The 25,349-nt window shown below is 44.2% G+C and overlaps 1 protein-coding gene across 3 annotated transcripts in view; it reads right to left on the bottom strand.

The window, feature by feature from the left end:
- Positions 1-25,102, bottom strand: part of ptprq (protein tyrosine phosphatase receptor type Q) — a 29,249-nt gene extending 4,147 nt beyond the window's left edge. Inside the window, exons 1-55 of one of the 3 annotated variants that reach the window (XM_029842095.1) lie at positions 24,705-25,102; positions 24,502-24,618; positions 24,292-24,430; positions 23,892-24,176; positions 23,605-23,822; positions 23,205-23,385; positions 22,687-23,052; positions 22,281-22,592; positions 21,298-21,591; positions 20,924-21,223; positions 20,692-20,822; positions 20,151-20,280; positions 19,915-20,068; positions 19,709-19,815; positions 19,416-19,513; positions 18,871-19,039; positions 18,532-18,792; positions 18,266-18,426; positions 16,532-16,649; positions 15,742-15,850; positions 15,434-15,548; positions 14,537-14,606; positions 14,258-14,457; positions 13,946-14,174; positions 13,555-13,683; positions 13,319-13,465; positions 12,711-12,874; positions 11,926-12,421; positions 11,656-11,823; positions 11,396-11,575; positions 11,210-11,317; positions 10,600-10,881; positions 10,234-10,515; positions 9,760-9,880; positions 9,526-9,680; positions 9,302-9,447; positions 8,063-8,234; positions 6,552-6,872; positions 6,199-6,474; positions 5,964-6,115; positions 5,604-5,745; positions 4,953-5,228; positions 4,496-4,867; positions 4,118-4,227; positions 3,846-4,032; positions 3,523-3,761; positions 3,328-3,397; positions 2,852-3,010; positions 2,368-2,647; positions 2,221-2,294; positions 2,037-2,136; positions 1,802-1,930; positions 1,071-1,115; positions 560-586; positions 327-408 (exon numbers count right to left, since the gene is read on the bottom strand). In XM_029842095.1, coding sequence (XP_029697955.1) covers positions 327-408; positions 560-586; positions 1,071-1,115; positions 1,802-1,930; positions 2,037-2,136; positions 2,221-2,294; positions 2,368-2,647; positions 2,852-3,010; positions 3,328-3,397; positions 3,523-3,761; positions 3,846-4,032; positions 4,118-4,227; positions 4,496-4,867; positions 4,953-5,228; positions 5,604-5,745; positions 5,964-6,115; positions 6,199-6,474; positions 6,552-6,872; positions 8,063-8,234; positions 9,302-9,447; positions 9,526-9,680; positions 9,760-9,880; positions 10,234-10,515; positions 10,600-10,881; positions 11,210-11,317; positions 11,396-11,575; positions 11,656-11,823; positions 11,926-12,421; positions 12,711-12,874; positions 13,319-13,465; positions 13,555-13,683; positions 13,946-14,174; positions 14,258-14,457; positions 14,537-14,606; positions 15,434-15,548; positions 15,742-15,850; positions 16,532-16,649; positions 18,266-18,426; positions 18,532-18,792; positions 18,871-19,039; positions 19,416-19,513; positions 19,709-19,815; positions 19,915-20,068; positions 20,151-20,280; positions 20,692-20,822; positions 20,924-21,223; positions 21,298-21,591; positions 22,281-22,592; positions 22,687-23,052; positions 23,205-23,385; positions 23,605-23,822; positions 23,892-24,176; positions 24,292-24,430; positions 24,502-24,618; positions 24,705-24,749 — 9,900 coding nt within the window. In that variant the 5' untranslated portion in view covers positions 24,750-25,102. The remainder of the gene's footprint in view (positions 1-326; positions 409-559; positions 587-1,070; positions 1,116-1,801; positions 1,931-2,036; positions 2,137-2,220; positions 2,295-2,367; positions 2,648-2,851; positions 3,011-3,327; positions 3,398-3,522; positions 3,762-3,845; positions 4,033-4,117; positions 4,228-4,495; positions 4,868-4,952; positions 5,229-5,603; positions 5,746-5,963; positions 6,116-6,198; positions 6,475-6,551; positions 6,873-8,062; positions 8,235-9,301; positions 9,448-9,525; positions 9,681-9,759; positions 9,881-10,233; positions 10,516-10,599; positions 10,882-11,209; positions 11,318-11,395; positions 11,576-11,655; positions 11,824-11,925; positions 12,422-12,710; positions 12,875-13,318; positions 13,466-13,554; positions 13,684-13,945; positions 14,175-14,257; positions 14,458-14,536; positions 14,607-15,433; positions 15,549-15,741; positions 15,851-16,531; positions 16,650-18,265; positions 18,427-18,531; positions 18,793-18,870; positions 19,040-19,415; positions 19,514-19,708; positions 19,816-19,914; positions 20,069-20,150; positions 20,281-20,691; positions 20,823-20,923; positions 21,224-21,297; positions 21,592-22,280; positions 22,593-22,686; positions 23,053-23,204; positions 23,386-23,604; positions 23,823-23,891; positions 24,177-24,291; positions 24,431-24,501; positions 24,619-24,704) is intronic. The other 2 variants (XM_029842096.1, XM_029842097.1) reach the window with 2 other exon arrangements.
- Between the last annotated feature and the right edge of the window lie 247 nt (positions 25,103-25,349).

The raw sequence follows: 25,349 nt of genomic DNA, 5'->3' as shown, positions 1-25,349 counted from the left end.
TTATGTGTCAATACAAGCAGTGAAATGTGTATTTTTAACCAAACATTAGCGTTTGATTGAGAAGAGTTCCGTTTTCTAGGTATACATTTGAAACTTCTATTGATTTTGAGCCTGCAGTAACAAACCCAATCACTGAAACAAGCAGGGATTTTGTTGTCAGTTACCTTCCTTTTTCACTGTTGTCAACACGTTCCCTTCCTTCTGTGGCATATCAGCCTTTCCCTCCACGTCACACCAGAGACTGATTTATCAGTCATGCACAATTTTCTGGTATGTACATCCCTGCTCATGTTTGTGTTTCTATATTCAGGCAGGCAAACACTTACACCAAACTCTTCCTGAAACTTGGCATTGTCATTGGCACACAGATCCTCGACATGCTGCAGGAATGTCTTCTTGTTGATGGGCCTGACAGAAGAGAGGAAGAACATTTAGAGAGACAAAAAAAATGCAGCAAACAATGTGACAATATGCTATTTTATCCAGGCTATTTTAGTTTCAGCATCTGCTGATCACTGCGGCAGCCTCTGCCCGAATATTCCCCGTGTTTCAGACTCACTTGAGCGATTTTCTGTAGCTGAGCAGCCTGGACAAAAACAGACAAATTAAATTTACACACATTTATGAATTTTTCATCATACATTGGTATTAAATTTGCATAAAAGTAAATGATAAACATCTGTAAATCCTGGTTATTCCCGTGATTCTTATAACCTGAAGCTAAGCCAACATCTTTCCTCTTTGAGGCCACAAAGCAATCTGAGAGATTTTGATAGTGGGTGGGTAAACAAATTAAAATGGCTTGAAGGAGAGGAGCTGTTCTACAGAGCCTGCCAGCTAAGAAGAGGAAGGAGGCAGTGTCTAAAATGGCAATGTCACTCATTAGAGGGCTTTCGCCGGTGGTTTATTATAAACCGGTAGATGATTTAATAAATGACGTGGTAAAGTCACTCAGTTTTATGCTTACAGCAAGCAAACAAAGCAGGGAGAGAAAACACACACACGCGTGGGCGGACACACACAGACACAGGACACAGGACACAGACACAGTTCAAAAAGCAGCAACTTACTGGATCACATAAATTTCTTTCCGTCTAAAGAAGAAGGAAGAATACCTGATGAGAGAAAAGTGCTCGGTGAGAGGAAAACAAAGCGAGTCATTACACGTGTCTGTGTGTAGGGAAAGTCATTTCTGCAGCTGGTGCAAAGAAAGTGTGTGTTAGATAAGAAACGGTAAAACTACACAGGAAACGAGAGATTCTGGACAATACCAGAGATATGTAAACAATATAGTAGATAGTAGCAGATGTACAACATGCTCCAACACACTTATATTTACTTACTTTAGTGGTCCCTGAAAAGCACTGTGTACATTATTTTGCAGATTTATTTTGTGTATTCGCGATACTACACATAAACCAGAGCACACGCTCCATCACTCACATCATATTTCCTGTTTCACGCATTTAATTATTTCCAATGTCGAAATGTGTGTGAAAATGCGATCATCAGCTCGGATTGCTTATTACATGCATCCGGGCTTGCTTCATTTTGTAAATCAATAAATGAATGCCGATACAGCAACTCTGTGACTTGAATGTTGAAGGGACTTAATGGGGACATAAAAAAGGGACATAATGCCACAAGGTAAAACTTCAAATCCCAGGATTCTGCTCCTGCCTCTATTTTCTGCCCTGATTCTTCCAGATTTGAGTTTTTTCTCATATGAAGATAGCTACAGGGAGGAGTGTGTGTGTTGTATTATTCCTGAAACACAGACTCACCTGAAACACAGACTCACCGGTTGATTTTTTCTTGCTTTAGCTCGAGATCCGCCACGGCGATTAGTTGATCCAGTTTACACTTGGTCTCTATAATCTCTGCCTCTCTGGGCGAATACGTCCCACCCTCTTTTTTCCGTTGATGAATCCTATAGCCGACAATAATTAAGTCCCGAAATGGACAATGCAAGATTAGCCAGTATCATGCAGGATATTAACTGTGGTATTCATGAGCTCATGTTGTTGCCATCTTACTTGACTGAGCCACAAATGATGATGATGAGCAATACAGCCAAGAAGAAGGACAACAGAACTCCCAGAATGATCTGCTCCTCTCTGGTCAACAGGCCGTCCACTATGCAGGTGACATTTAAACAGGCCACAGATTACAAAAAACAAAGTTTGCATTCAATGTGTTTGGTTCTTTTAAAAAAATAACCTGCAGTTTTGATGTGCTCAGAGAAATCGGAGTCTGTTGACTGGCCTCTAATGTTTGTAGCTCTGAACTTAAACCTGGTGAACAACAGTCAGAGTTACGCTTCCACGTAGATGCGATTGCGTCTGACTCGTGCCTGCTCGCACTCACACGTATACGGTGTTTGGCTTCAAAGGTCCGTTGCATAAGTGATTGCTGCTGTTCTCTTTCACGCAATCATCGTTCTCGCCGATGACGTATGTTCCCGCCGCATAGTGATTGCTCCTCACCACGGACTGCTTATCTCCAGACACACCCAGGGCGCCTCTGATACGTAAAGACCGGTCCCCAGATGAACAAGGGGGGTTGGGGAAACCTTTGTCAGTCAGGTAAGGGGCAGGATGGTCAAAATATGCACTCCTCCAGTTAGTGACATTCTGAATGTCCTTCACTGTGATGGAAAGAAAGTTGAAGAGATCAAATGCTGAGGGACCCATTCAGATCTCTTCTGGCATTAAGCCCTATTTTCTTGTCTGCGTGAGCTTAGTACAGAGTGACGTTCTGTAAAACGAGATTCCTCTCGAGGCTTGAAGCAAAAAAAACATCGACACTCAAGTGTATTTAAATAAAAGTGATGGCTGTCAAGGTTTCTTACCCCCTGACTCAGCTACGATGACCTGAATTTTTTTGATTGGTCCGTTGTCGTCACTATAGAAACAGGCAGGCATGCGGATGGTGATACTCCTGTGGGTTACCATGGCAACTCCTCCATGGCTCAGCACTGCCTGGGGTCTTTGGGTTGGCTTGGCTGGCGCTGGAACACATGCACCAGTGAACACAGGAGCTCACACACAGGTTGATGGGCAATGGCCAGATTGCGCGAGCTTTAGTTTGGCATCTTTAAGTATGAAACAGCGCCTCTAAATCGAGAGAAAAGACGTGCATCTCGGCATCGCTCACACACATCTGGTGATTCTGCTGAGTTATGTCTGCTGTGGCAAGACAGGCCTGTTTACTGAGGAAAAGCTCTTTGAAAATCCCCTGTCACAAACTCTGCCGCGCTGCTGCCATATCAGGGAAAAGAGCTCCGTGCTGCGGCGCAGAAGACAGACAAAGCAGAGGGATTTATACCTTTGATATCTGTCATTATCTGGACATGTGGGCTGGGTGGGCTTCTACCGGCACCGTTCTTTGCTGAAATCTATAAACAGACCAATTTAGGAGAGGATAAAGTACACTGACAGAGAAAAAACCCTAGAGAAGAAAATGAACATTCTGAAAATGCCTCACACAGATGACTCCGTGCAGCTGTCCGTTTTGATCTACCTGTATGCTGTAGTTGTGTCCTCCCTTCAGGCCTTCTATGACAGCAGTCATGGTATTTTGTTCTCTTTCGGTGATGTTGAGGCTGACGTTTTTAACCAGCTTATCCCTTTCAAATATGTACACAAAGTAGGCAGTTATGTTTCCATTGGGCTCGTCTGGAGGGGTAAAAGTCACTTTCACCCGGGTCACTTCCTCCGGGATAATGGATATAACCACATTCTTGGGAGGGTCTTTGGGTTCTGGGAACAGAATAAAAATCATCTACGTTTGAAATTGGTGTTCCTCTTTCAATAGTAGCAGGTGCATCATGATGATCCACATACGTTCTTCCAGAGTTTGATATTCAATTGGCCCGATTGCTTTCCCATCCCTGGCAGCATGCTGCAGGGGACCAGTGAATGCTGTGACGGTCACGAAGTAACGAGTGAAAGCGGTCAAATTGGTCACAACAATCGTCCTCAGCTCTTCCGGAGCTCTGATTGTGGAGATGCTCACATTGGGACCATCCACCTGGTAGAACGTATAAAAATACCAACATGTGAGTGGCGTTTCACATCATATTTTCTGCATGTCGTCAGCAATGAAACTCTGTGACCTGTACGAGATACGAAGTCGGCCCTGAGAGAATGGCTGGGGCCTCCCACGCAATGCGAAATCCGCTGGAGCTGGCAGTCACATTCAGGCCACGTGGAGGTGCATCAGGGCCTAAGAGAGAGGGGGATGATAAAAGTACATTAATAGGTCAAAGCCTAGACAAAAAGAAATGAGAAAGAATCAAGATGCCATATTTCTTAGAGAATTGCACATTGCACATTGAGGGTTACTGAAATTATCTCTGTCCAAGAAACTTCTCCTGTTTGTTTCATAGTCAATAAAAACTAAATGTGGTCTTAGGGTTATGACTCACATCAAGACACTGCCACCACTTCTCTGGCTGCACAAAGGAGTCAAATTATCACCATAATATTCTTACTTCCAGCGAGGGTACGGACATAAGTCCAACGTGTATATTCTCCAACTCCAGCATTGGTCACTGCAGCCACTTTGAAGCGATAATATCTGTATTTGGCCAGCGACTGGACCGTGACAGTGCGGTTTGCGTTAGCGCCATCTGAAGCATTCAATGACGACGTGACTTCCAAGTCCACGCAGTCAGGGCTCAGTTTCTCCTCTTGTGCAAGATGTGCGGTGGCATTTCCACTGGGTTCACAAACAGTTGAAAGCAGCTGGGCTACAACATGGAACTCTTTCAGCACGCCTGGGATGTAGAGAGGCGGGGCCCAGTGAAGTGTCACACTGTTAGCGGTGGTATGAGTGATGGTGAGTGAGCGTGGGGCCGCCGGGGCTGTTGAAGTCAATGCAGAGGGCTGAAGTTAGCACTTCGTCTGCATTACTGCACCTTAAAAGCAAATCAATACACAGGAAACTACCTGATTCAGACAGAGTGGAAGCGGTACAGTTTGCGAGGTCTCCGGGTCCGGCGGAGTTGACGGCAGCCACAGTGAGGCTGTACTCCTGATCTGGAGACAGCCCACTCACTGTGTACTCTGCTGTGTCAGTACTGTGAACGTAGGACTGCCCCTCTACCTCCAACTGAACCTCATAAAAGCGAATCTGCCCATTAGGGTGGTCTGGAAGATCCCAGGACAGCTGAATGGAGTCCCAGCTCACACCTGAGCAAGTCAGGTTCCCCACAGCATCAGACACTGCAGGCACATGTGGAACACTTGTGTAAGCACATGATCTCATCTGCCATTAGTCTGTGTATTTAGGCACAATAGCTCTCACACACATTTCGGATCGAAGACTTATTGGTATCACTTTAGTGCAATACCAGAATGTGTTTCAGATAGTAGATAACGAGGAGGAAATGTATAAGTCTCACTTTTATTCAACAGAATAAGTCACAATTAACATGCTTGATATAGTTTATCGCAATATTCAATCATTGTACAGGTGCATCTATACAATACTCTTCTGTGTAAACCGGTTTTGCAGCTTTTTGGACATTTTGCACCTAATGCGATGACCTCCAAACTCGCGTGCCCCCGCACGTGTGCGTGTGTGGAGTGTTTACTTACCAGACTCACTAGTGGTGAAGGTGACAGGACTACTGAACTGACTCCCGTGGCCCACTCTTGTGTAACTGTAAACGCTGATCTCATAGGAGCTGTGAGGCCTGAAGCCTGAGAGATACTCCATGGTTGATGGTCCAGAGGAATTCTAAATTTGCAGACACATACATAAAAAAGGCAGATGATTAAATCATCCAATCTAGATTACAGGAGCGTGCTGATATAGTGAGACGTAAGTGCTGGTTGGCATCTGGAGTGTGAAATTAGAGCCATGATTTGTGAGACTGTGACTCCAGAGTGTGGTCGTGTGTGTGTGTGTGTTATTGTTAGTATAGAATAGCTTTCAGAGTGTGAAATTAACTGTACCCTGTGTGTGACGGTGTGTGTTATGAGGTCCTGGATTCTGAAGCCGTACTGTATCACAACTCCATTGGGCTCCAGAGGAGGCTCCCAGCTCAGCCACACAGAGACTGCTGAGTGGTTGTATATTGTCAGGTTACGGGGAGGGGACATGGGGACTGAAACACACAGTAAAGTGCATAGATAAGAGAAGTAATTAATAATCTCATTAGACTTTTAGAGGAACCACTTTCAATCTAACCTCCTTCATCTGTATGCAATTGCAGCAGCAAGTAAGGCCCCGACCCTTTACGAGTTGCGGCTGTGATACTCAGGTTGTAAGCTGTATACGGATGTAGGTTGGTCAGGATGGATGAGGTTGTGGACGTGTGGCTCGTATTTGAGCCCCCGGGGCCAAACAGAGTGAGGAGAAACTCTATTATTTCCCCGTTTGCCTCGAGGGGGCGCTGCCACACCACCTCGATGGAAGATGAAGAAAGATTTCTGGTGGACACCAGCAGTGGAGCAGAACTTGGAACTGATAGGAAACAGACAGGTCTCTTAACAAAAAATACAAACTATCCTCCCTACATGTCCCCATGTGGATAAACTCACTGTCGTCATCAGTCCTCAGGTACATGATGCGGGTGTGATTGTTGGCGGGGCCCGCACCGGTGGCTGGAGTGACAGTTAGCACGTACGGGAAAAACTTCCTCAGTTTTGTAAACAGAAACACAGTGTCTGTTGTGGTGTGCTTGGTGGTCTTGTTGACTACCGGAGCCCCTTGGTTGGATACATCTGGTGGGATCCCGGCCTCCTGTAATGTCAGCAGGTAATAGGGGCGGCCGTTTGGCTCCAGGGGAGGGTCCCAGCTCACAATGATGGCGGTTGAGCTGAAGATCTGAGCAGTCAGGTTTCGGACAGAGTCGTTCGGCACTGAGGAGAGAGATGAAGCGACTGGTATTATTGTTGTTGTCTGCCGCTGTAGAACAAAAGCTGCACACATTCGCTTTGCACTGAGGCATGAATTAAGGTCATAGATAAATGATGTACCCACAATGAAAATGTACAGTACATTAGACATTAACATCACTTTCAACATCTGTCATCATCTTTGGCAGTGTGGCTGTAATTAACAAAAGTACCAACAGCAAATCACCTAGAATAAGGCAGGATATTACTACAGCAACAGAGAGGCACTGCAGAACTAGAAAGCACAGTAAACTGACGCAAGACATAAAACAAAATAGCACACTGAGAATCCTGGGAAATACTCATCCTGTTCCAAAAATAAGGCATGGTACACAGAGGAGAGAAGAGGGGCATGAAGAGGAAAGGCAAGACAAAACCCGAGAGATCCACAAGATGAATAAGTGGATGCAGCGGGCCAGGTGTGTATTGGGGTCTGAGCCCAGGGGAGCAAGCCCCTGCTGGGCTTGGCTGTACGGGAGAAACAAGGCGGCCGGGAGCTTCAACGCCTGTGCTGCGAGTGCAGTAACTGAAGCACAGGCAGAGATACAGAGTCAGTGTGAGCAGCAATCATTCAGAGACAGAGAATAAATTCAAAAAAGGAACATGTTTTGTCTTTTAGAGGGATGGTCTGCACCTTTTTTCCCCAAATCACATAAAAACTAAGAGAATCAGCACACCTCATCTTAGTGAGGGCACCGAAAAATTTGCGTCCAAGTTTCGGGTATCCATGGTGACAGTGTTTTCGTTTTAGAACAACTTCAAACCAAAGTAGGTCTTTGTTTTATTTTTCTCTTTCATGAAAGACTTTTCTTGCCAACTTTCGTCATGTTTAATGAAAGGAAAGACAAACTGGCTGTCTCCATGACACAAAGTCATAGGCAGACTAAAAAAAATAGAGCCAGTTTGTTGATGGGCTGTTATCTCCTTTAACAAAACACAGTGAAAGTTTTCAGTCGCAGAGTTTTTATGTCATTTTTTTTCCCTTTGGAAATTGAAGAGTTGTGAAAAAAGTGTGCAGACCTGCCTTCGTGGAGACTCTAAAGCTTTATGTTTACCCTTACTTTTTGTTTCACTCGATTTTTATTCTTTTCCAAAACTTTAGGGATAAATGTATAGTTATTGTGTGTATGTGTGTGTGTGTCTGCGCGACTGACCGTATTCAGGTAAGAACACAGTTTGGGGTTCACTCTGGACTCCACCATCCCCCTGTGCAGTGCTGGAGGTCATCCAGACTGTGTAGTTTGTGCCTCCAATCAACCCAGACACAGTGTGGGTGTAAGTTGAATCGGGAGAGGAAAGGTTTGCTAGTTCTGTAACGGGGACTCTCTGTGGGAGAAAAAAATGCGCATCAATTTCATTTATCACGCTGAAGCAGATAGTTGAGCAGACAATCTTGTGTCAATCTTTTCTCATTTATTGTGTGTGCGGTCAGCACGCGAATACTCTAATTCAATCCATCTTCTACTGCTTTCCCTTTAATGGTGCCACAGGGGTCAATGAAAAGTTAATTTTTCATATTCAACAGTGCTGTTGGACCCATTTAAATCAAATCCTGACTTTCTTCAAGCTCACTTCTAGAAATATCCTTCACTGAGTCACACAGAGCACAGTCATACCTACTCGTACAGGGAACAGTGTGGCTCAGAAGGGGTACTTATCCTAATTGGAGCCCCAATTAGGATAAGCATTTACTGACATTAGTAAAAATAAATATTTTTTGTAATCTCTAACAAACATTACAGAACAAGCAAAATCAAAAGTGTATTATATTAGGAAAAAAGCATGGGTGTCCAGCTTCTATTTCCTAAAAACGTGATCCTATAAATGCTGACCTGTGGGGAATATGTTAATCCTAATTTGGTAAAATCTTCACATGGCCAGGGAGATAGCACAGGCAGGTCTTGAATAATGTGTTGTAGTGCATTGTCGGGCTCGCACTTTCAGCCTGTTCTACATGAGGTATTTTGACATCAACGCGGTAAAAAACTACTTTCTGCATTTTAAACCCATTAGGAGCAGCGGGCAGGGTGTGCGAAGGAAAACACATAAACGCCGGAAGAATATGAACACCGCTACAGCTGCAAGTCACTGAAAACCATTAAGCTAAACAGCTCTCTCTCTCCCCCTCTCCCAGTCTCTCTCTGCTAAATGGAACATTATGTTTAGCAGCTTGACACTAACTGTTGCTTTCAGCTTTTTTAATGTTGTGCAGGTAGCACAGCATGCATGTCCATTTTAACTTGCTGCTGCTTGAAAAAAAAAGAGAACAGCAAAAGTACACCAAATCACAGAATGAGTAGATCAGTAAAAAAAAAAAAAAGAGCAAAAAGGCCAGTGGTTTGAGCTGCATCTTCTGTTCATCACTTTAGCTCTGTTCGTTGCACAAGTCCCACCTGCCCAGTCACACTGCTGTTGTCGGAGTAGTAAACAGTGTAGTGAATGATGATTCCATTTGGTTCAGCAGGCGGATGCCAAAATAAGGTGATGGAGGAAGCAGTCGCATTTGCAATGGTCACATTCTGTGGGGGGTCAAACGGTTCTGCCGGCACATAAATATGAAACCGTTAAAAAAAACCTATGAAAGAAAGCCAAAGATATTTAAGTATTTATAAGCTACCTGTGTGTGCAGTGGTGAAGCTGATATAGATCAAAACTCCACCATCACCCAGTCTGGTCCAGCTGGAGACTGAAGCATTGTAAGGACTCTCTGAGTCCACATTTATTATTACTGACGTCCCTGTTACATTCTGCAACAGCTCAGTCGACTCATTCCTAACAGAGTGGAAACATAGACCTCAAATCTATTTTTAAAAACACAAAATGACAGATAAAAGCAGATTCCCAAACTCACCAAACTCTGACAATGTAATAGAGGATGTGTGAATTGGCTTCAAGTGGCGGTTGCCATGACAACTCCACCTCATAGTCTGATAACTTCCTGGCGTGTAGGAACTGAGGAGGTGTGTCTGGAGCTGATACGGTGGAAAACAGCATAGGACAATGGGAGTGCAGCCATTTGAAATGGAATTGCAATAGCGAGCATTTTCACTGGATAAATTTGAAACTCGGGAAATGAAGACGTGACAGGAAGAAAGAGAATGTGACATGAAAACCATGATTATTTCTGATGACTGCTGTCGACGGTCCTGACGGAAGATGTGCCATTAAAATACCTGTGAATGTGACATAAGTAACTGATAGGCAGAGCCCTAATGAGGCAGAGAAGATAACAGGAACAGCCAGATGTAATCAAACGCCTCCTCGAACCCCTGCTGGAAATTAAACAAAGCCCCTTCTACCCTTTCCCCTCAATCATCCGCCTCACCATCCTCCAAGGTAGTGATGTTGAGTGGCTCGCTGCTGTAGTTTCCAGGGCCAACGCGTGTGTGAGCTTGCACTGCGACACGGTAGTGCGCGTACTTCCTCAGATGTGTGATGTGGATGTAGTTTGTTTGAGATGTAAGATTCAGGTAGTGGCTGGAATTCCAAAGCTCCAGGCTGTAGTGAGAGATGATCCCATTAGGAAACAAAGGAGGCTCCCAGGTCACATTCACCTCGCTGGGACTGACAGACTCAAACTTCAGGTCATACGGAGGACTGCCTGGAACTGTATAGAGGACATAACATGTTCTCCTTGGTATTTAAGCTTTAATATATGTGGATATAAGCGCCTTTGTGTCCATGAACTCACCGCCCTCTCCAGAAAGCAGGTATAATGTGTCAGACGTTTGGTTGCCATGGCCATACCGCGTGAACACCCTCACTGAGACATTGTAATAGGAGAATGGCCTCAAGTTGGTGAGAGTAATTCTGTTAGATGAGGTGTTTGCCATCGCTGAGAAGGACTCGTTCTCATACAGGACCTCGTAATGTTGGATCACCCCATTGGCTTTCTCTGGCGGAGACCAAGACAATGTAGCGGTAAAGGGGCTGATGTCCTCCACAGTGAGGTCCTCAGGTGGTGAGTCAGGCTCTGAGGTTGGGATGCACAAGGAAAATACCAAACACACTGGAAGTCAAGATGCAGATTATTTATAGTGATGAATACAATAGTGGGACAGGTTCCAGCACCCTCCCTGTGACCCCAAAAGGGACAAAGCAATCCCTTCACCGAAAGCAATCCCTTCCCTTCAAATGAATAAAGTACACCTTCTTAAATACTGCACTAAAATACACTTTTATTCTCTATTTTCTTTTTATGTGCTTTATGAACTTTCTTCTGAAGTAACAGCATTTATGGACCTTTCAAGCAGGAGTTAAGGTCAAAATTTGAATTGAACATTTTTGAATGTAGCACCCACCATCCTCTAATGTGAAGACGAAGATATCATCCTCCTCAGACAGAGAGCTCTCTCCCACTGCTGTCGAAGCAGCTACACGTAACTTGTAGCCTGTGTATTTGTCCAGATCTATAAAAGAGTGCACACCACATTTAACTGGCTTGAATTCGCAGGGAATCACCTGTGCAGCAAACACGATTACTTGACCTGTGATCAGTATGCTGGTTGAGTTTGTCATCCACTTCAAGGCCTGATTACTTTTCAGATTGAGACCGTAGACGGTGTAATGGGTGATCCGTCCATTAGGATAGAGCGGGGGGACCCAGGCGACGAGGATGGAGGTGGAGCTGATGTTTTGATAGGAAACATCCAGCACTGAGCTAGGAACTAAAGACAATTCCATGCATAAGAGGACATATGGATTATTTTAAAAGGTGTCACTCTTCACATGACATCTGATCGCTCACCCTGCTCTCTCGTCTTCTCAGTGATATCTTTGGCTGGACCTTCTCCCACGACCGTGGAAGCAGTCACCCTGAACGTGTACTCGGTGAAGGGATTCAGCTCTGACACCAGATAGGACAGCGTCTCGGCCAACACATCCAACACCTCCTCTCTCACTGTGACACCTCCAACTTACATGGACACAGAATGACCAATACAGCATTTACACTGGAGAGGTTAATATCTCTAACTTCAGCTACACAAGGTGGTGTTAGCGGTTAGTTCTCCCCCACCTGTGTTACCAGAAACTGCTGCGCTGCGTGTTGAAAAGTGCCCTGCAATTGATGCGCCATGCGTGGATGAGAGGTGGTGGCCTGGGGTCAGGGCCAAACTGGGAGAAAGCGAGGATTCGCCCCCACTTTGCGACTGTCTGGTCAGCCAGGGTGGAAGAGTAGTTGCCGGCAAAGAAGTGGGAGAAAAGACAGCGGTCCCAGAGACTGCAGGGTCAGCAGACTGAAAGTTTGTGCTGTGCGAAGCGGAAGAGTAATCGGTGGTGGATGCAGGGAGATGTGAGATGGTGGAATTGAATGTCAGCTGGGACTTGGTGTTAGCCAGCTGATCACTGCTGTGAGTGGAACTGGAAGCAGTCACACTACTGGGCAACGCACGATCAGAACGAGTGGCCGTGAAGGACAGAGGTGATGTCACCAGGCTGAGCTCAGCAGTTCTCTTACGTCTGTTATGAACGCCAGCAGGGATCATCTCATCTTCATTCAAACTGGTTGTGTTCTAAAAGAAGAACAAATCAAATTTGCTTTCTGATGGAAGTTTTCATTTAAATAAAGCAGCAGGTCCTTGAGGCAATGTGTCGCTAAATAGCATTCAAACTACATTTGGAGACGTTTTGATTATAGTCTTGAATTGTTATTCCCCACAGAGGAGTCCCATAAAAAAGACAGCAAAATCATCTTTATTTATGACTTTATGGATGAGTTCAGACTGATGAGGAAGGCAAACTCGAATCGACAGCTATAAAGTGCTGATATTAATGTGTGAAGCGCTTTGACATTTGACGTACCACGTCTGCAGTGAGGGTGATGTCCTGCAGCAGGACATCATCGACCAGAACCTGGAGTCTGTACCGGGTGATCAGGCCATTGGGCTTGGCGGGACTTCTCCAACTCACACGGATTGATACAGAATCCTCGGCTTCAGCTTGTAAGTCCTGCACTACACTGGGTGCTGCTCAAAAGCGCCACCACAAATTCACCAACAAATTCACATTTTTGAGCTTCCATTCTAGTTCTTTCATCCATCCATCCATCCATCCATCCACCCACCCACCCACCCACCCACCCACCTATCTATCTATCTATCTATCTATCTATCTATCTATCTATCTATCTATCTATCTATCTATCTATCTATCTATCTATCTATCTATCTATCTATCTATCTATCTATCTATCTATCTATCTATCTATCTATCTATCCATCTATCTAAGCCCTGATGCGGACATTATATAATAGAGACATCAGGAGAGGAGAGGTGCCAGGACACCTTCAGAGCACTGCCAGGGTACCTTTGTGCAAGGTATCGAACCCCTAAATGCTCACATGTGTGGGTGGTAAAGAGCAATACAGCATTTATATTAAATATGCATCAGTGTAGTGTGTTGTCATCACCTTCTGCAGGTGTAATGACTTCAGCCTGCACTGACGGGCCCACTTCTCCGGCAGCTTTGGCTCGCACCTCCAGCGTGTACCTGGTGTAAGGAGTCAATCCAGCAAAGGTAAACTGCATGTCTCCTGTGCTGTTTTCATACAAATACCCTGCCAGGGAGAAAGAACAGGAAGAAGCAATATGAGCTTTTTCCCCCCTGATTCCACATCATTGTTTTACAGCAAATGTTTTCCCAAACCTGTTGGACCATAAAGGTACAGCATGTAGGAGAATTTCCCTGTGATTATGTTGGGAGAGCTCCAGGACACAGAGATGAGTCGGGATGTCATATTCAATATTTCAAAGTTTTGTGGGGGGTCTTCTGGGGCTATAAGCATACAGAAAGATGAATTTTTAAATACACCCTTCAATTCCTGACATGACATCCCCATCAGAAGTGTTTATTAGGCATTGTATCATTTCCAAGTTAGTTGACAACTCATTAGTCGTAATTAATAATCAACAATTTGACATTTGCATTTTACCAAAGTGCAACAGAAGATGCAACAAATAGCGTGTAAATATAACATCTATAACCCTAACCATGTATACAGTGGTATAAATAAAGGCTGGTTTCCTTTTTTCCAAACCTGATTCTGGCATGCGGACCATGGTAGAGGCTATTTGACCCTCTCCGTCAGAGGTGAAGGCAGACACTTCGAATAAATAGGCGGTATAAGGCCGTAGCTGATCGACTCCCACTGATATGGGCACGCTCCAGGAGGCCGCAGAGGGCACAGCAGAGAGAGTTATGGGTGGAGATGATGCTGTAATCTCCAAAGGGCTGAGAGTTGCTTTGGACAAAATATCAGCAGCGTCCTAGACAATATATAGAATATTAGCCAGATAAAAACACAGAGGACAATCGTATGCAAATGCGCAGACAATTGTGTGCAGTGTACATTGCAGTGAGGCAACGCTACGGTCATGATGTCCTCTGCGTTGACCTCCAGCGTGCGGACAGTCTGCCCCGTACGAGCGTGTTTCGCCTTTACGGCAAACTTTGTGATGAGCCCATTTATGCGGCGTGGAAGGAACCAGGTAACCACAACAAAGGAGTGGTTCTGGGCAAATGCTGTCAAGTTGGTCACGAGGCCAGGGGCTGAAAGGAGTGTGTGTTTATACGAAATCACAGGGAGATGTATGCAAATATAATGACCGATGTGTTCATGCATACCCACCAGACTCAGCTGTCTTTATATACAAGGATTTACTGAAGGCTCCAACTCCAGCAGAAGATATAGCCGCTACCTACAGAAGAGAAAGATGGATGGACGAAAAAATCTTTTTCAAAGGAAAATAACGTTTCATTTCATATCCACTGAACAAATCAATAAAGATCAAATTGCATATACAATAAAGTCTACTGAGTGTGGGTAAATACCGGTAAATGTACCACAATATTAAAGAATCTACTGAGATTCCTTCGCCTCATGCTGAGTAGCGGAAGATTGAATTGATGACTTTGGAAGTTGATTGTAGTTTAAGGTCCGAAGTTGAATTCCTATGTTTTCATCTAATTGAATGAACCTTAATCCTCAAACGTTCTTTCTGTTTTCCGGGAAACACATTTATTACAAGAGGTAAAGGGAAAACTCCAAAAACTCCAATCTTAACGAGGATCAGAGTATGTTAACTATTGTAGCATTATCTAAGTAGTATCTGTTTCTTTGCTCTTACTTGAATATAAGTTTGTAACATGAGCCAAAGGAGCTCCCTCTCACGGTCTCCACTATAGTATGCATAGCGATGCATGTGAGTGTGTTTGTATGAAGGTCATTGTGGGTCAGTGGATTCTGAAAACTATTAAACATGATCACATTCAAGCTCAGTGACAACAGACAGTAGAAAGATCCATAGATCTGTTTACATGATTAATAATGCAACCGGGATCAATTAGCACTATTCAACCAGTTTAAGGGAACAGTCTGATGACCTCATCCACGTGATGATTCACTGCACCACATATATTCATACATTTCTGTTTGTGGAAGTATATCTATATTACTTAAAAGGTTTTATTGTTTTGAGAAAGAAAACATGTCTAAATAAAAGATTAAATGAATTTTGAATCCTACCTCAATGTGGTATGTAGAACCTGGGGTGAAGTCAGTCAGCAGCGTCTCTGGTATGTCCAGGTACTTTGTAACCTCCGTGAAGGTGGAATCGGGGTAAGGACACACCTCTTTGTACCTACAGGAATGAAGTTCATATTTTGGGTCATGGCTTCATATTTTGGGTCATTTGAAACTATTGAGGATATCTCTTAGACCCAGTCGATATTGCTTCATCCTATATTTATGTTTTCATGATGCAACAAAATGCAGCAAGCTTTCCTCAAGATACGAGCAACCAAGAGATGCAAGGTGATACAGGTGAAAATTACCTGATGACATAGCCGTCAACATTGTTGGAATCAGGTGGCATGGTCCAGGACAGCAGAATACCATTGGAGCCCACCGCTTCTCCTTCAAGGGCTGAAGGTGCATCAGGTACTGCCAAATACACGAGTATAGAAAAGTGTGTGAAGGAGGAAAGTTATAAAGGAGAAACTAGTTCACGTCCATTTAATTTTCACTATGCTAAACATGCTGTGAAAATATCTGATTGTGTGTCCACATGTGTGTGTCTCTTGTTGCTGTTGTTGTTGTTGTTGAGGACCAAAATCCACATTGTACTCACAAAGTGAGGACATTTTGGTTGGTCCTCGCAACTCTGCAAAGGACTGAGGATGGACATGGTTTTAAGGTTGAGGTTGGAATTGGGTTTAGGTCAAGATTAGGGGTTAGTTGGCATGATTGGAGTAAGGGGATAGGGAATGTATTATATGTATAAAAGTCCTCACAAAGATAGTACTACAAGAATGCGTGTGTGTCTTTGTGTGTGTATGTGTTTTTTAGGATAAACTCTGATGAATAAAGCCTCACATAGAAGTAGCATTTCACTGACATTCACTACAGGCCTATTCATTCTGTGGTTCAAAAGCTCAGCTTAAGTTACCTTAAAGGAATTAAACAGGGAAGAGAATATACCACACACACACACACACACACACACACACACACACACACACACACACACACACACACACACACACATACACACACTCAAACTCAAAGAAAAACACAACACTCTCTCTGTCGCTCTCTCTCTCTCCCTCTCTCTGTGATTCTCACCACTCTCATTAGTATTGATCATGCGACTGACTCCAGGACTGATGTTGGAGGACGAGGCAGAGGCGGCGCCAACCGTCACTGCGTACTGTGTACCTGGACTGACATTCACGACATCGGCCTGAGATAAGAAGGAAACGCCATGTAAAAAACAAAACAATGCACAGGACAGTAACACCCATTGAGTGCTGTTCTTCAGTAGCATGATAAAATGTGTGTACATGTCACACACCTAATTAGCTTTTACATATTTTTCTGGCATCATGGGCGACAGTATAATAACAAGATAATATTGTGTTTATGTTGTGTTAGCATCCCGATTAAACTCCCTACAGAAAAGTCATTAAATCATTCTTCATTAACTGCATCCTAATTGTCTAATTGACACCCAGACTGTTACTCTGTCCTCGCTGATGATATCAGCTTAACTATATGGGATGCCACAAAGCTCTGCACTAGATCCCTTAGTTTAACATTTTAGCATCTCTGTCCCATAACAATTATTGGATGGTTTTAAATACAGTGAATTTATATATAGGTGGTGTAACTTTGCTTCACACTGCATTTCAAATGTCTCTTGAGAATTTTGTCTTATCAATGAAGACAAATTTTATTATTGGTCTATCATCAAGATCCCGTGTCAAATTTCCCAAACACACCTGCTCTAAACCTGAACTTAAGGCCTTTATTCTAATTGAAGCTTTGAAAACATTACTAAATGATGTTTTGATGATGTTTAATGACTGTTGCAAATGCTTCCATTAATTTTGATTGTGTTGTGCTGTGCTGTAGACAAATGATGGCGGCATTTTCATGGACGACACCTTCTCTTTTTTTGTTGCTTTGAAACAACTTTAAATGGCTGCAGCTGTAACATTAGAATATTTAAGAGCAATAATTAATCAAACTGCTCAAGTATAGATAGCATAATACAGGGAATGAGCGATTGTCTTTACCTGTAAGTCAGTGATGTGCACGTTTGAGATTTTTGGTTGCCTGTAAATATAAGTACATCAGCCAAAATGAGCGTTCTTACCTGTGAGTGTCCTAAGCAGAATGAAAGTAGCACGAGTGAGATTAAAGCCATGCTGTGTAAGGTTAGCTTTTGTATGGACAGAGCAAGTCAGAGGCCCAGGCCACGGAGCTGCCTCCACTGTTAGTGCGCGGTCCTCAGCAGGGGTCTGCGGGTAATCCACTACACAAGAACGGAGCTACTCCAAATCTACATGCTGGTTAGTGGCATCAACAAAGGTCACAAGGTTAGTCATCCAAGCAAATCTCAAAATAGTCCAAATTGTTTGTAAGTGGTCAAGGGAAGGACAGCTGCTTCTTTGATTAGCACCAGGCTAATATTTTCCCTCTGCTCTAGATCCTTCTCTCTAGGGAGAGCTGCTTAAGCAAATGAATGATTCAGAGTTGAGCTCACAAGGCCAACTTAATAAATAATGAGATCCATTACCCAAGTCAGTGCTCTATGTGTGGTGTGTAAGGTTACATTTTTTGGGGGGTATCTGACACCTGGCAATCAGGAAGGCCCTGAATGGGGTGGAGCTTTGAATGTCTGCGATACCCATTTTGTCACATTATGTATTTTAACTCATCCATAAAGTTGTATAAAACCAAGTTTTCTTGTAATAACATTGTACAGACTGAACATATTTAAACTGTATCAACTTATTGACATGCGTGCAAAGTAAATTTGAGGTAGGGTGTCAAGAATCTAGCCTGTTTGTGTACCTGAATATATCCGTCGTGTGCAGGATGCACTATTACTTTTCCTTTGTTTGGCTGCAGGTTTACCCAGTAGTGATCCACACACCCCTTCGCCTGTTCCCATCGCAGTGAGAATGCACGTGCTGACACATTCAAAATATGCATGCCTTGCACGCTGGCTGGCACTGAAGACAGGGGAGGGCAGGTGGGAATTAACAGGAAGAGGACATTTAATTAAGTGGCCATGAGGGAAGGGGACAATAACCTTGTATCCTTTGAGCATCAACTACCTGTGCTGAACCTTAGAGAGGCAGCACTTCCAGCTGTCCCTCCTCTCACTCTCTCAACGCTCACGTTATAGGTGCAGCCTTCTACCAGTCCAGTCACCACGGCAACTCGCTCTTTCTTTGGTATGACGAGTGTGTTGGTAACTGAGGTGTTTGTTACAGTGACTCTGTGGAAGTCAAACTCTCCATAAGCACTGTCCCAGGAAACGGAGAATGATGAAGAGGTCACGTCTGCCAAGCGTAGGGGGCATAATCCTGATGGCTCTGCAACAAGATTACAGGCAGCCTTCAGATACAAAAAGATTTTTGCCTCAACCATTTTTTCATCAAAGCGTCTCTCACTTGTGCTGAACTCTCTGTGTATTGCCCGACTTGCGTCTAATCCCAGCACACTCTGAATGCTGACACAGTAGTCTGACCCCGGGATCAAATCCGTGATCTCATAACTTGTACCCTGGACAAGCTGCTCGACCCACAGTCTCCGGTCCGCAGAGAGCAGACCGAAAACAATCTAAGGGGAAACGGAAGAAATTAAATTTCAAGGCCACCACAGATGCTACATTCTCCACTATATTGAACAAAGCGGCTCGTTCATGTCTGTGAGTGTGTGTTTGTACTGGGCGTGCACGTGATGCGCTTGGTCATTCTGTCTGGCTGGGACTCCACAGAGGTCATACAACTTTAAAGAGATGGAAACCAAATCCCAACAACGGTTTCTGAGATGTGAGGTGTGCACTCAAGTGTGCATGAAACCCGGTGGCCTCACCTGTCCTTTCATTTCTGAGTTATTCAATTTATGACAAAATATGAAGCATCCATGAATGTCTCTAAATTACTATTAGAATTCCTGTATTAACACGTTCGGAGCTGCGTAGATCGTGTCTCACCTTGTACCCCTTCACTCCTCCTGGTGGCGGTCTCCAGGTGACAAACACAGATGTGACGACCTGCCCTGAAAGAACCACTTCCTGCGGCACCTCTGGAACTACATGACAAACAGGTATTAATATTATGATGGAGACGTTCAAGGGATTGTTTTGAGCCACCAACCCTGTATGACAGAAACTAAGCCGAGACTGGAACAGCTGAAAAATCATGTTTCCCTTTATCAGTGATGTCTGTTGTCAAGGATATCTATTATCTATGCGCACATGTGACTCACAGTACATATTCAACGTACTAGTATGGAGGATAATGTCAGAAGGTTTACTACGTTTTTCCCCGCTGATGCTGATCACTTTAATTGTGTATTGGCTTCCAGGGGCAAGGCCTTCAAAACTGTAATTTCTGTGAACACACAGACACAGACACAGGTGCACACACACACATTTTAAGTATTCTTCAGAGCAATTCTTATAAAATGGAATAAAGGTAGGACAGACCGACCTGTGCCCCTCCTGAGAAATGATCAGCTCCTCACTGGATGTTGCATTTGTGATTGACAAGATAAATCCGCTCACCACACCCCTGATCATATTCCAAGCAATACATATGGATGATGTGGTTTTATTGAGAAGAGACACCTCCACTGGGCTGGGAGCTGAAATTATGCAGTAAAGAATGAAAGTTTGAAAGTTTGTGTGTGTGTATAGTGGGGGTGGGGGGGTGGGGGGTTGGTATACCGGCGGTGATGTTAATGGTTACTGGGTAACTGTCTGTGAAGGACTCCTTCTCTGTTCGTACTACAAAATGGAAGCGTGTCCCTGGGATCAGACTAGAAAACACTGCATTCTGACTGGACACCTTCTGCACCTGGAAAACACCAAATACACAAAAGTCACGTGTGTCCTCATCACAAATATTACCGACGCAATAACCTTTCATTAGGTTTACTAGAGTTCATCTTTACTTCATAATGCAAAGGTTGGGGTTGATTTAATTTGATTTCTGATTATAATTTTAGATGCAGCACTCCACCTGCAAAGTTATAAAAAGGTAATGGAGGTTGTTCATTTCAAAATTAAAGGTTAAGTAGATGGGATCGACCACAAAATGCAAAGAGCAGATTTCATAAGAACCCAAAACTTAAATGTCCTGAACAACCTATTATAGAAATTTTATTTAAAAAAAATGCCCTTAATATCACTCATGTAAACACAAATGAGTTGTAATTAGATATTATTTAAGAACACTAAAGCACTATTCTAGATTTGTTAGATTTACCCTGTGTGGCTGCTCACAGTTGAGGCACATGACTTCATAACCATGAGAATCTCCTTGTGCTGGATCCCAAAGCAGCTCTATGGATGAGTCCGTGACCACACCTTCTCTGACCTGGTTAGGAGGAGCCAGACCTGAAAATGCAATCCAAACAATATACATCCACATCCTCAAATTTCAAATCACTGCAAATATGTGTTTTGTGCACTTTTACATCCATTGTATGTGCAGTCACCTGTTTTAATGCGCGTGGTGTAGTATGGTGGACCAGTCTGCTGGTGGCTGGTGCTGTACACCCCAAGCTGGTATTCTGACCCCGGACTGAGATTTTGGAGGGTTAAGACATGGACACCAGCGGGAAGGGGGTACCAGTCACACAGGTAGCCACATGATCCCTTGCACACCTTATCGCACGCTACGGGACACATGCAGACTTTGACCCCATCAATCACACTGAGCTGGGGACGCTGGACGTGCAGCTGTGCAGAATTTGTCCCCACCGACAGAGGTACGGCTACTTGAATGGGCAGCGGATCTACAGAGGCAGAAAACAGACAGGATGTGTGAAAACTCAGAGCCCAGGGCGCGCGCCCAGATTGTTTGGATTACCTGTGGTGTGGGTGATACTGGTGGGTTTGCTCCTGTCATTTCCCTTCAGTAAGATTACGCCGAGTTCATAAGTCTGTCCTGGTGTAAATCTGCCAAGATCAACACACGTGGACTCGTTTACCCAGTGTATCCTGGGACTGGATTGATTTATCCGCAGAGTAGTCGGGGCAGAGTAAATTGGTGGGCGCGATGTGATATCATAACCATCAGGTGGGTCGTCGAGTGGAGTGGTCCAACAGAAGGTTAGATTTCCCCTTGTGCTCAAACCCACCAGACCACCAGGAGCCCTCAACTCTGACAACAACCAAGAAAACACAACCAATCAGAGTGACAGCAAATTCATTTAAATTTAATGTTATAAAAATATTAAAAAACCCGTGATGGTCATACTGAAATATCAGAGAGAATATCAGACAGAAATTACACTGGGGAACAATTGGGAAAAAATTCTTTTGAGTTAGATTTTTATGCTACTAAACTAAAATTGGCATGCTGATTCCAAAATTGCAGTCAGTTTAATTATTTTTTTTAGCAGGTCAAGTTTTTTTGTCTCTGGAGCTTCCCCTCCAGATAAGCAAAATTCCACTGATTAGCTGTAGTAAGACATGCCAGCTGATTACAGTTGGACTCATCCACAGCTATGTGGAAACTTGTTTGTGCGGTCACAATTGAGACAGTGCAGTGAGAGGCGTGTGCAGCTCCCAATAGGTCGGTGCTACCCATATCCTATAAGGGATACTTTAAACTATAGAGGATCCTTTAGTTCAAAAACTTGATGTGATCGAGAAAAAAATGGGATCAGTTTCGGATTTTGCACAAAAAATTAGTTAAAAGCAGCTTTCAGACCTAACTCAACAAAAATTGTGTTCCCCAGTGTTGTCTTTATGATGAATTAGAGCTTTTCATCATTCTAACTATCAGGCATCAGTGTATAAGAGTCACTAACAGTGAAGCGTGTTGTTCCTCCTGGGCCACATGCTTACCAGTCTGCACAACCACAGCCGCCTGCTCACAGCTCTCTATCCCATGTTTGGTGACTGTGGAGACCTCAATCCTGTACTTCCTGTGAGACTCCAGCCCGCCAATCGCAGCAGTGTATGAGCGCAGCGGATTGGTCTCAGATATCCTGGAGATTTTAGACATTCCAACAGTCCTGTTTTGGTCATTGGACATGTCCATATAGCGTACAAGAAATGTCCATCCAACATCAAAAAGAGCGACTGGAAGTGTCCAGTGGACTTGGATCTGATCAGTAGTTACAGCACTGACAGTGATATTTTGAGGAGAAGGAGGTCCTGTAAAAAAGAATGCAGACATTTTGATTGTGTTGGCAGCCTCTGTGTGTGTATGTGTGTGTATAGAATTTAAAGAGATAGAGAGTAGACAAACTGGTGTATGCAGTCTGTGTTTGTCCCAAAGTCCAGCTCGACCCGTCAGAATGAGCAGCTCGAAGGGTGAAGGAGTAAACGCTTCCTGGAGACAAACCTGCCACAGTTACCCCTCTGGAGGACAGCGAAATGGGAACCTCAACAACTTTCTTGGCAACGCTCCGGCTTTCTGTTCGATAAGCTAATCTCCCCTCTATGCGTTCACCGCGAAAGAGTTCGCCATTTGTCTCCTCCCGATACTGGAGGAATACTTCAAAAGATGAAATATTGAGGGAGATCAAGGCCAAGAGGTCGCTCCAACAAAGCTCTACCTGTTGTTCCGCGACCTGAACCAGGTCAAAAGAGAATGAGGGAGGGAGAAGGGGGACTGTGAAGGAAGAAAACCATTGTGAGAACATAAGAAAAAGGATTTCAACACATTTGCCTGTGCTTGACAAAATCACAGATGGTAATAGGATTGTGAAACACACATTTTAAAAGGCACACACTAATTAATGATAATTAAAAGTTAAAATTTACCCTGATACTGGCAGATGAAGGGTAAGGCAATGTTGCAGAAGAAAGGGGTAAGAAAATATCCAGGCCCTGTGGCATTCCTCTGCAGGGCAAAACAGTCTGTCTGATTGGCTGGCAGCAATGACATCACATTGTTTGTCAGGTTATGTACTGAACCATCGGTCCAAAGAGGTTGTCCCTCCTTCTGGAGAAGGACAGAGGAGAAATGTCAAAGTGTACACAAAACACCAACTTTGCAGCAGCATTAAAGAAACAAAACTTTCAAAATGAATTACTTTGACAAAGCTTCCAGTTAGCGTGTCTTCATCACAACTGCAGTTCAACATTAGATCCTGGCATTTAACATTTCCAACTCTGTTTTCCTGGTCTTGTTCAAAAAGGTATATTTCTGTCCTGAATGTACCTGCTGGTCACTGAGTCCAGTCCACAGCATCAGAAGGTTGTTATGCCTCAGCATGTGAGAGGATATGAAGAGCAGCTCTTCCAGCATCTTCAGATCAGCCAGGTGACTTCCGGCTGCCAGGTCTCCACAGCTGCGTTGGGCTTCCCTCCAGGTCAAACCAGCCCTCCTGACGGTGTAACAGCTTCTCCCATTGGCCAGCCAGTTATGTGGGCACCGAGCTAAAAAGAAAGGAATTGTCAACAGATGATACTTGTTCACTCTGTCTGCTGCCCAGATTTGTCCGGTACCTGTTTCTGCACCAATGTAGAGACTCTGCTTTACAGATATACTCAGGTCTTTGAAGAATGTTGTCACCACAGCTTTGAGCCTGAAGTGCGTGCCGGGGTGGAGGCCTCTCACCGTGTACTGGGACTTGACCTCCGATGAGCCGATGTCCATGACGCGTGTGACAGCTTGTGTGTGAGCGTTGTATAAACTCAGCGCGGATAGACTCCGCTGCCCATCAAGCTCCCATGACAACGCAACGCTCGTCGTCGTGCTGTGCACACGAATAGACGACAAGGAGACGGGAGCTGTAAGGAAGGGGAAGGATCAGCGAGATGACAGACGGTGTTGTCATTGCAATAATTCATATGCTTGTGTTTGTGCTCCATCACGACTAAAGTACGGAGCTCCACAGACACTCACTGAAGTGGAAAGTCTTTGTCTCCACGGCGTCACCGCTGTCACCTGTCAGAGTGATGTTATATCCTGTTGGATCCTCAACTAATCGCAGGGACACTTGACAGTTAGCGGAGGCTGAGTGATCAGGGGCCTCTGAGTACACCTGCACATGTGTTTAGAGGACTCAGAATAAAAGAGGTGATTAACTATTTTCAGCTCTTCAGGAGTTCGTACCTGATGGTTGCTTGTAGCCCTGCAGGTGACTCTGTCAGCATGTGGACCCTTAAATGGGGAAAAAAGCAATTCCACTTCAACAGGATTTAAAGGTTTTTCACAGGTCAGCAGGAACACCTGAAGAGAACAGAAACAATCCATCATGTGCACCGTAAATAGACAATCCGATTAAACGTAAAATGCTTTGTTTGTTGTGATCTTACCTGGAAAAAACTAGCCAGCAACCAGAGACGGCCCGCTCCATCCATTGGAGATGTCTCATCAGCATTACTGTGCAGCAGTCACTGATACATCCAGGTGAGTCCTGACATCTCCAAACTTCGGCCTCTCCCTGTGTTTTTATATATCAAGCTGCCGAGACGGGAAAAAAAGATGAAAACACCACTCATGCATAAACATCTTCTGTGGAAAGTCCCAAACTTTACTGGTCTTCGAGGCGCGCTTCCTTTAGCCCTCAGTGGGAATTGAAAATTAAACTCTGCCTGCCTTGCTATTTTTAAAATTCAAGGGATATCTCCACTTTGTGCAGAAGTCACTGCCTAGACTTTGAAATTGCCGCCCGCCGACATTCTGCATCTCATTTCAATAGTTGATTCCTCCGAGATGCAAACTCCTCATGTGGTGTGTGGGTTTTTGTGAGGGAGAGAGAGACAGAGTGACAGAGAGAGAGAGAGAGAAAGAGAGAGAGAGAGAAAGAGATGACTATGGAAACTAGGTTACTCCTGAGGTAGTTCGGGTTAATCTTCATCTCCATACTTCAGTATGGCCCACAGTGAGTTACGACACGCAAATCCAACATATTTTATCATGGTTTCTTTTTTTAACTTGAAAATAAGCATGTGTCACAA

This window comes from Takifugu rubripes, chromosome 9, assembly GCF_901000725.2.
Source record: "Takifugu rubripes chromosome 9, fTakRub1.2, whole genome shotgun sequence".
Taxonomy (NCBI): domain Eukaryota; kingdom Metazoa; phylum Chordata; class Actinopteri; order Tetraodontiformes; family Tetraodontidae; genus Takifugu; species Takifugu rubripes.
Note: the sequence above shows the minus strand (reverse complement) of the source record. Positions and strands in the feature narration are given on the sequence as shown.